The sequence below is a fragment of the Asparagus officinalis genome, chromosome 3 (genome assembly GCF_001876935.1).
Source record: "Asparagus officinalis chromosome 3, Aspof.V1, whole genome shotgun sequence".
Taxonomy (NCBI): Eukaryota; Viridiplantae; Streptophyta; class Magnoliopsida; order Asparagales; family Asparagaceae; genus Asparagus; species Asparagus officinalis.
This window is the reverse complement of record NC_033796.1, coordinates 108209058-108219756: the sequence shown is the minus strand read 5'-3', so window position 1 is coordinate 108219756 and position 10699 is coordinate 108209058. Positions and strand designations below refer to the sequence as shown.

The 10699-nt window shown below is 34.5% G+C and overlaps 1 protein-coding gene across 1 annotated transcript in view; it reads right to left on the bottom strand.

The window, feature by feature from the left end:
• The window catches only part of LOC109835705 (26S protease regulatory subunit 6A homolog), a 10435-nt gene extending 1279 nt beyond the window's left edge, over positions 1–9156 (bottom strand). Inside the window, exons 1-9 of the mRNA XM_020403704.1 lie at positions 8988–9156; positions 8782–8898; positions 5919–6026; positions 4990–5181; positions 3554–3745; positions 2384–2502; positions 1213–1300; positions 622–741; positions 1–100 (exon numbers count right to left, since the gene is read on the bottom strand). The exon at positions 1–100 is cut by the window's left edge and continues 32 nt beyond it. Of these exons, the coding sequence (XP_020259293.1) occupies positions 1–100; positions 622–741; positions 1213–1300; positions 2384–2502; positions 3554–3745; positions 4990–5181; positions 5919–6026; positions 8782–8898; positions 8988–9110 (1159 nt within the window). The 5' untranslated portion in view covers positions 9111–9156. The remainder of the gene's footprint in view (positions 101–621; positions 742–1212; positions 1301–2383; positions 2503–3553; positions 3746–4989; positions 5182–5918; positions 6027–8781; positions 8899–8987) is intronic.

Here is a 10699-nt window from a genome sequence, read left to right as displayed (position 1 = left end):
AGACTGCTTTCAGCTGCGCGCCATTGAAATCATCAGTAGAACGAGCCAGCTCTTCAAAGTTGACATCAGGGTGAACGTTGTTCATTTTCCTTGAATGGATCTTATCAATGGAAGAAAAAGAAAATCAGTAAATGTATTTACTAGTTCACGTGAAAGATGGAGAGAGAAAACACTGAACTAAAGACAGTGCGACAAATGGGGCTGTTTGTTGCCATGCACTTGGTGAGAATTTTGCAATCAAAATGGAACCTACAAGTTTAAGATCATGGATCTTTGTCAAACACAATGTTTGGTTGGCATTTTTCATGTTAAGGATTTGGAGTTGCCACGTACAATAGATGCATCAAAAGAGATTCCAAAAAATCATGTTGATTTCAGCTGGATTCGTGATTTTAGTCACATATCCTAAACAAAATTCATGTACAACCAAACAAAGTTTGGTTAGATTTTATCTCTCATGCACATCCTCTTTATCATCCAGGGAAAACAAACAAGATGTTGAAATGGGTTTTTCAGAATTCCTTACACGCATCAAAATCCTTGGAGATGCAGTCCACGAACCAAACAGACCGATAGACACGAAGCACAAAAGAAACAACATCAAAAGAATTACGAAACCACCTGAAGGATCCGAGCTCTTGCTTCCTCAGTAGGATGAGGGAACTCAATTTTGCGATCTAGCCGACCAGATCTCATGAGAGCAGGATCAAGAATGTCAGCACGGTTTGTTGCTGCTATAACCTGTGAAAGACCAAAAAATTATCAATTGAATCCTGATGAAATTACTATCAAAGGCCTGTTAATGTACAGTGAGCTACAAATTTATTATGTGTGGAACTTCAAGAAAGCATCAGTGTAAAGGCAAGCTGAAGAAGAAAATTATTGAAAACAACTAAAGGTTAGTTGCAGATACACCCCCTTACTATGGGGTATACGTACTTATGACCTTTTCTCTATTTTATAAACTCAGCACACCCTAGTCCAGCAATTATGTGTTTTAAGACCCCCATGGGAATCACGCGACGATCAGAGTAAAACCTTTGCAAGAAAATTTCCACGAGATTACCGTGAGTTAAAAACTAACTGAAAGGTAAAATCGGCATGGCGCCAAGATGTTTATGTGCTAATAAACCAGAACATGAATTGTAAGTAGTCTATATATAAAAACCGGAATGAACATGATGACAAATATTTAGAACAATATACACAGACCTTTATCCGCTCGTCGCTACTAAATCCATCAAGCTGATTAAGCAGTTCCAACATTGTCCGTTGCACTTCCCTGTCTCCGCTCACTTCACTGCAGTGAAAACGGAAGAAATGAAGATGATTGAAACCAAAAAGGTAAGTAAGAAACAATAATCTTGGCATGCAAGCTGACTTCTGATTCAAGTATGTAAACCATGAATAGAGAACAATGTTTGATAATCATTAACCAGCTAACATTGTTAATCTAAAGAAAATATACTCAAAGAGGATTTAGAAAGTAAAATTTGCTAATCTTTGAATAAATCAACATTGTTGACATAAATAATATAATAAAGGAGTTACATTTTAGTGTATGGACAGGTCACATCGTATCTATTTATGGCCAATAAACTTTTTGTGGTGATTAAAAGATGTACTGCAATATAAAATCATAAATGGAAATCAATACCCAAAAAAACAAAATTCATTAATTCCATTTATAATCCTAATCTTCAGAAAGTATGTACATAAAATCAAATAGGCCATAGAGGCTGAGTTTATTGAGGATTTATAGAACTGAATACAAAAGAATGATCTATGGTTGCCCAGGCTGAGTGCAAACCTAAGGTATGGTAGGGCAAGCGTGTTCTTGGAAATAGAAACGTCAATCTGAAGCTGTAAAATTTAAGGAATATGGTTGCCCCCAAGGAAAATTGATTGACCAGAGAAGAAGGTTCTCAATATAATCATAAAAAAGAGATCCAAAGTTGGATGCTGCAAAAGGTTTACAAAAGACGGATTTGTGCAGATTTTACTATAGAATAAGACCTATAGTATGGATAAAAACATAGGTATTTAAATGAAGTTGTTCAAAATAGCAGGGAAAAAGTCAACATGAATTCATTTAGATGTTAAATCTGCAGCTTTTTGTAGGGTCCTGTGCCAACAAAAATGAAGGCAGCTGACACATAGTAGCTTGTAGATATTGTACAAGAAAAAAGTTGAAGCAAAGACCTAAGTGGTTTATCTTGTATTCTTCATATATTCCTTACTCTGAAATAAAATCAGGACAGGATGCAACCAATATTACTATTTGCATGCAAATATAACGCCTAGGTAAGGTGTAATATTTATGAGTTCATACGCGCCATGAAGAGATGTATATTGCATGTGTAAAAGGAGGAAGATGGCACACCTATCAAACCGCTTTGTTCCAATTGCATCAATCTCATCTATGAATATGATACAAGGAGATTTTTCCTTTGCAAGTTGAAAGGCATCACGAACAAGTTTTGCTCCATCACCAATAAACATCTAAAAGAAATACAAAATAATTAAAATTGATGGATTATTCATGCCTAACCATGGAATATAAGTACTGAATATCGAATTCTCAAAACACACCCCAGTATGTTCGATATTTGGATTAAAGAGGTAAACTAGAGAGGGAACTAGTTCCAACAAAAGGAATATCCACGAAGTTCAAACCAGTTAAAGTATAAAGGTGAAGATGTTACATACTAAACCAGAAAAACAAGAGAAAGAACTAAATCCCACAAAAGAATATGACTTCCTGAAAATTTTATTCTTATTGAGATGTCCAGTGACTGCCTGGAGATACAATAATATTTTCCTAATGTCCCATAAATCGAACAGATTCACCAAGAAAATCACACGACATGATTCTATATTGATTAAATCATCAACTAAAATATGAAGTCTTTCTAAAATTTGTAACTGTTTCAAAATCTCAGGCAAAATTTTCCTTTGCAAGTTGAAAGGCGTCAAACAAGTTTCGCTCCATCACCAATAAACATATAAAAGAAGTCCAAAATAAGTAAAATTGCTGGATTATCCATGCTTAACCCTGGAATATAATATATAAGTACTGGATATCGAATTCTCAAACCACACCCCATTATGTCCAATATTTGCATTATAGAGGTAAAGACGCTAAAACTAAACGTGGGCAACTAGAGAGGGAACGAGTTCCAACAAAAGGAATGCGCACGAAGTTCAAACCAGTTAAAGTAGAGAGGTGAAGATGTTACAAACTAAACCAGAACAAGAGAGAGAACTAATTCCCACAAAAGAAATTGACTGCCAGAAAATTTTATTCTTATTGAGATGTCCAGTGACTGTCTGGAGATGAAATAATATATTCCTAATGACCCATAAATCAAATAGATTCACCAAAAAAAAATCACACAACATGATTGTATATTGATTAAATCATCAACTAAAGTGTAAAGTCTTTCTAAAATTTGTAACTGTAACAATATCTCAGGCAAGGGACAAAGACGCCGGCACTGCACAGATACATAAAGAGATGAAATTCTAGGAGTTCCGAATTTGAATAATTTACCTGGACAAGTTGTGGGCCTGCTAACTTCAGAAAAGTTGCATTTGTCTGTGCTGCACATGCACGAGCCATCAATGTTTTACCAGTTCCTGGAGGGCCATACAAAAGCACTCCCTTAGGTGGCCGAATCCCTAATTTCTGGAATCTGTCTTTATGCGTCATGGGCAGAACTATGGCCTCAACAAGTTCTTGGATCTAAAAAAATTCCAAGTTATGAGCACTTACAAAAGATACATAAAGGACAAAAACTTAATTGTAGACATGACCCTGCTGTAGGTTATAGTCATCCAAACGTAGACATTCATCAGAAAGCATCAGACAATAAAGACACATAAATTAGAGAAAAATATAAATTATATGTTATTTGTAGACATCCGTTACATATACAGATAAACTACCCACAAGACCACACCTTGTTGAGTATGCATTGGAGCCTTGGATTTGCTTTAACTTCCCATTGCAATATGCAAAAGAAAACAATTAACAATGTCTATAAAATATTATGTGGTAAGAGTACAAATATAATTCTGTCTATAATATAATACACAGGGTACTTTGTAGCATGTATTTGATTAGATTTTAATTTAGTAGATACTTATCCACTTCAGATACAAAGAAGATTACTAGAGTAGTTATATGCCCTCATTTCAGCAGCATCGTTTCACATGGTTTTACAATATTACAGCAAACTAGATTTTGACATTAGCAATAGTCACCAAGATTTGAACTCTCATTATTGGCCGCAGTTATGTTTCATATTTATGGGTATCAGCATCGTGAATTTCAACAGTTTCCTTAGTTTCCAACCAATATGGTCTATAAAACAACTTAATCTGATCACAAGTTCTATAGTCATTGACCTTTTTTTTTCAGTAACACTATTAAATCAACTTTTAATACTTAACACAATAGATACCTACACTATTTGTAATTATTAAGCAGTATTACCCTATATACACCTTTCATAGTCATATCAGCTGTTATGCTTGGTTCCTGAAATACAACACTTAAGATCCCATACGATACAATATCGACCAATATGCATCATTAACTTATCTAAACTAATTTATTGCTTTTGGTGGACATGTGAGCCACTGGCATACAAAGGGATCCGTGCGATATGATCCCATGGCCATGCACAATGACAATAAGGCTGTTACAAAATAAGGGAGTCTTTACCCAACCCACCTGAACCTAACCCGACAGTCAAAAGAGTAGGTTATTTTCTTCAACACCTGCTTGAACTCATAATTAATAACCCAGCCTGCTTGAAAACCCATTTTTCCATCTATGGATATATTATACTCTATGGCAACACAAGAACTAGCAAAACTAATAACTGGACTCACATATCAATTGCTTAAAGCCTCCTTAAAAATTATTCATCAGAAACCATAACTAAGTTGTTCATTAATAAATGGAATGAGATAAGATGTTACCTGCTTTTCAAGGCCACCAATATCATTGTAATCTTCTGTTGGCTTCTCATCCACCTCCATGGCCTTCACTCGCGAATCATACTCTGATGGAAGAGTGTCTAGTATCAAGTAACTATCTTTGTTTACTCCCACTAAATCTCCAGGTTTCAATTTGTCGGGATCAACCAACCCAACAACAGGAAGGAAAATTGTCTGCAATCAGAGGAGAACTATATGAAGTCTTGCTACCACAATCCAATTATACAAATTATCTACAGCAATTTTCAAAGCACTGCCTAAGAGATTGAGCATATGTTCAACATTGACCTAAAAAATATTACAACAAACGAAGTGAATCAGAACCTTTTAGTTCATCTAGTGTTGTCATTAGAAGACCCGTTGCCACTTAAAAGTTTAAAACAACACAAGACTAAACATCATTATCTCGAATAATTAAAAAAATAATTAATAGCATAACAGCCATAAGAGTATGGTTTTAAGATTTATAAAGAAACAACTTTCGTTAATAGTATGTAATGCAAAAAAAACTTTAGTTAATAGTAATACTAAAGATTATGTTCCCTTTTTCTATGTTGAAGAAAGAAATTATTTACACAGTAATAATGAATAATCCATAAAATTTATTTGAAATGTCTCTACAATTGCATAGAACAGAAACATAGATGATACTATTTATCAAGGGGTTTCCCCTTTTAAGTCCAATGAAAAGCAAATTTATAGTTACAAAAATTAACTTCCACCAATATTTCTTTGCAATGTCTTCAACTGCAAGACAAAGACTAATGTAAAACTTGTACGCTCCCGATATATTCTAAAAATTAACTTATAATGGACTTACCGACTTAATAATAAAAGAAATTTTGAGTTAGCACTTATTTTCTAATAAACATCAGTTAAGAACAAAAAAACTAAATGTCATCCTAGATTACCTGGCGAGTTGAAGTTTTCAATACAACACATTTTCCCTTTCTTTGTGAATCAAGATCAACATTTGCGCCATCTTCCTCAGCATCATCTTCTGGATTCATTTCTAAAATCTGCAAACAAACCAAATACTTAAGACAATAAATTTACAAATGAAATAAGCTAGAACATACATAATTTCAATAATACATTAATGGATATAAATTTCACGTGTAGAAATTTCATCCTTAAATGGTTGACCCTGCCTGAGCAAAGAGATCTAGAGATAAGACCTAAAAGAACTTGGTTGGAAGCAATCAATAAAGATATGATTATGAGTAGCTTAACAGAGGAGATGACCCATAATATAGCAGAATGGAAGAATATGATTCATGTAGCCAACCCCATACATTTGGGATGGAGGCTTTTTTTGTTGTTGTTGTTGTTGTTGACCCTTTGCCTACAAGCATGCACCTATGAAATGCTTAACATGTGCAATTAAATTATTCATATAACCTGCTAGAATATTAGAAGGAATTATTCTGAGAAGCTTTTTGAAGTATACACTCTTTATATATTTGTTTGTTTCTACAAGCTTATATGAAACAAATTTCATCAACTACACCCCCACCCCCCAAAAAAAACACACACACAAAAGCTGGTTTTGAACATGAAAACAACGTTGTAATGATCTGGTACAGGCATGCACCTATGAAATGCTAATATATGCAGTTAAAGTATTCATATAAGCTGCTAGAAAACACCAATATTACAAGGAATTATTCTGAGAAGTTTTTTAAAGTACAGTCTCTTTATAACTGTGTGTGTTTCTACGAGCTTATATGAAATAAATTACATAAACCCCCACCCCACCCAACAAAAATATGTTTTGAACATGAAAACCATCTTTTCATAGTTTGATACAACATCAAACCTCTTGATTATGTTCCCAGACCTCACACTTTCTTATGCATATTTACACATGAAGATGAACTCATGAAATAAAAGTAATCAAACTTCGAAAAGCAATCCCTGATCAGAATCAGCAAAAACTTCCAGTATGATCTAAGAGACTAAGACTAATATTAGTGTCCTCATCTTTATCTTCCTCCAAAATCTTTTTATAACCCAGCTGTGATGAATCCTTGGCTCACAGTCGTTTTAATGAGAGTAGACCTGAAGCTTATTGTCCTACAACATACAATAAAAGATCTTTTCTTTTACAGTGAAGATTATCTGGATCTGTACCATTCATATGCCTTGCAAGTGCAGAAACCAGATCTCTTGAATCAGGCTTAAAGGCCTAGTCACTAATAGCAGAATATATTATTGTTATTGAGTGCCAGTTAGTATATGGGCATTAGTATTTTGTGCACGTATAAGTGAAACTAGTGCCCGATCAAGCATCCTAGCTCATTAAGCTTGGTTTAGTAAGAGGGGAGATAGGCTGAGGGGAGGGACAAAACAAAATATCTTGTTTGGTAGGAAGTCTTTGGAGGGGGAGGTGAGAGAAGGGATAACAGAAAATGAACTAAAAAGTTAGAGAGAGAAAAATCCCCCCAAACTGGAAGGACTCAAGAGGAGACAGAAAATGAACTATAACAAGATCCACCTCCCTTCCCCTCCCCTTTAACCAAACCTAAAGGCCAAAAGGGATGTCCATCCCTTCACTTTATTGCATCTCACCTCACCACCCCTCCTCAAACCCCCTACCAAACCAAGCCTTAAAGAATGTGTATTCATTTCTGTGACACCTAATTTACTACGTTGCTGTAATTTCTGAATGATTCTGTAGTTTAACTTCTAGATTAAGAACAAGATTTTTTTTATATCAAATAAAAGGGGAACAACAAAAAAGACTATAGAAAATATACCAAATCAAACAAGTTAATCCACAATTAACAAAAAAAAACAAAGTCATAAAACTAGACCTAAACAATATTCCCAATGAGACAAGACACCTACGTCTTTAGCTTAACCTTCTCCTAATTATCCTTAACCTTCTTTTTAAACTATTTAAGCCCTAGAGGCCAAGAAGCTAATGTAGAAATTTTTATTGTTCAAGTTATTATGTTTGCATTAATATTTCTGTGCATGGATACGAGCACTTCATGTTTGATTAAGTATGCTAACTCATACCACCGGAGGGTGGGCTCGGCTAGACAGGTGCCAAAGGCTTTGGGGCGTGAGACCACTAAGCACCTGAGTTCGAATCCTCTCACACGCATTCACCGGTTCCTGTCGGTGCTCTGCTGGTGGGCAGGAACCGGGATTTTATTTGGTCAGTTCACTCAGACCGTGCAGATAACCAGGTCGAGTTGTCTTCCAGTCCTCTTCCTTCGCCCTGTCACAAGGGGATGGCCCCCTGGAATTAAGGTGAAAACCCCTTCATGAATCGAAGTTGGAAGGACTCCATCTATGGCCGCTGGTGGAGTAACTGAGTGCTCTGACCAAGGTTCCGTCGTCACCAAAAAAAAAGCATCCTAACTCATTAGAAGAAAGTGCATTCCATGGGTTCATCTGATTAAACTTCTACATAATTGCAATTCTAGATGCATTGTTCTACCAGTACATCAAATAAATTGCAACTAATTTGAAAAAGAAAAAAAACCTACATTTCCCATTTTCATAGCAATAAGAGCAAGATTTATAATCAAATATGGAAACCTGAGGCCGAAGAAAAACGCACAAACAAACAACTCAACAATTAACAACAAAAATGCAAAACTCAGACCTCAAGGAGGTAAGGCAACTCCTTATTCAACTTAAATATTTCTTCCCTTGTTCTTCCAACAAGGTAAGGTATGATTTATGTTTGATGATGCACGGTAACTCAACAAAATATAAGGCAAGCTACTTATTTGATCAACAACTACAATCAAAACGAACCTCCACGATATTGCCGACGAGGTAAGGCAGCTGCTTGTTGAGCTTAATCTTCTCCTGATTCTCCTTGATCTTCTCCTTCAACGATTCCACCTCAAGGTTGTTCCTCTGCAACTCGTCCTGCGGAAAGAAAAGCGATCAGCTGTAATGAAACCCTAGGGTTTAGTGTTGTAGGGGTCGATTAGGGTTAGGGTTAGGGTTTTGGGTACCTTGAGGATGCGGAGCTCGTTGTCGAGGAGACGAGATGCTCTGGAGATATCGTCGGTGGTCATGCTGGCGAGCTGGTCGTCTTCGAAGTTGCTGTCGTCCATCGGAACCGCTGAAGAAGCCATTGAAGAGGAGAATGAGGAAGGTGAAGGCTTGCTCCTCTGTGATCGTGTTTTGTAGGGATTCGGGTGGGTTTGGGAGGAGGTCGACAGAGTAGATCCGACCCGAATTCAGTTAGGGCGCGGGGTTAAACTTTAACATAATAGTAATTATTAATTTATTAGAGAAATTAGCGGGGGAAATGTCTTTATGTTTGTTATAACATTTTAGCGAGGATAAAATTTAATTTCAGACATATGGCTTCCGTTCTCAACCCAAGATATTGAAAATTTTATAAAAACACCCTCAAAATTCATAACATACAAATAACACTAAAATTTCAAACCTTACACACATCCCCCTAAAAATGTTGAGATTTGTAGAAAACACCCTAAAATTTTCAAAAATTGCAAACAAATATCTAATCTAAAAATTAAAAATTTATGATAAAAGCCTACAAATTTCAAACTGAACAGAGTGCAAAAAAAATCTAAGAACTACAAACAGCTCCCTGAATATCTTAAAATTTGCAAAAAAATCTTAAAACTTTTAAAAATTACAAAAAACACCATAAAAATTCAAAACTTACAGAAAACTAGCAAATTTCAAAACTACATATGGTAAACTGAAAATCAAGGATTACAAATAGCCCCTTGAAACTTTTAGAATTTGTAAAAACACCTTAAAACTTTTAAAAGTTACAAAAAACACCTTCTAAATATGAAATTTACAAAAAATATTGTTAGGACTTTAAACCTACAACTGGTTTACTGAAAAACTAAAAACTACAAGTGCAAACTTGCTAAAAGCAGCCTCAAAAATAAAATTTATAAAAAAGGCCCCTGTAATTTTTATCTTTTTAAGGTGTTTCTTATAAATGTTACAGTTTTTAAGGTGTTTTTCAAAAATTTTAAAAGTTTTACGTGTTTTTTGTAAATTCCAAAATTTTCAAGGGGCTACTTATAATCCTAGATTTTTAATTTACTATTTGCAAGTTTAAAGATTTTCAGGGAGTTTGTAGAAAATTTTGCTTTTTTTGGGTTTTTGCAACTTTAAAAAGTTTCAGGGTGTTTTCTATAAATTAAAATTTTTAGGGGACTATTTGTACTTCTTAGAATTTTCAGTGTGCTGTTTTTGGTTTGATGTTTTCAGGCTCTTTTTGCAAATTCTAAATTTTTGAGGGCACTTTTTGTAAGTTTTAAAATTTTTAGGGTGTTTTAAGCAAATCCTAAAAACTTTTAGGGGACAGTTATAATTTTAAGATTTTTAGTGTACTATTTGTAAATTTGAAATATTCACACAGTTTGTTATAAATTTTAAAATTTTGAGGGTGTTTATTACTACTTTGAAAGTTTAGGGTGTTTTCTATAAAGTCTAAAATTTTCATGGGGCTGTTTGTAATTCATATATTTTTAATGTTCTGTTTTTGGTTTGAAATTTTCAAGCTTTATCTGTAAGTTCTAAAATTATGAGCGTGTTTTTTGCCAAAATCTAAAAGTTTTAGGGTGCTTTTTAACAAAATTAAAATTTGCAATTCTAAGATTGCTCAGTTTACTGTTTTATGTTTGAAATTTAACTTTTTTTTCAAATTTAGAATTTTTATGGTGTTTTTAAA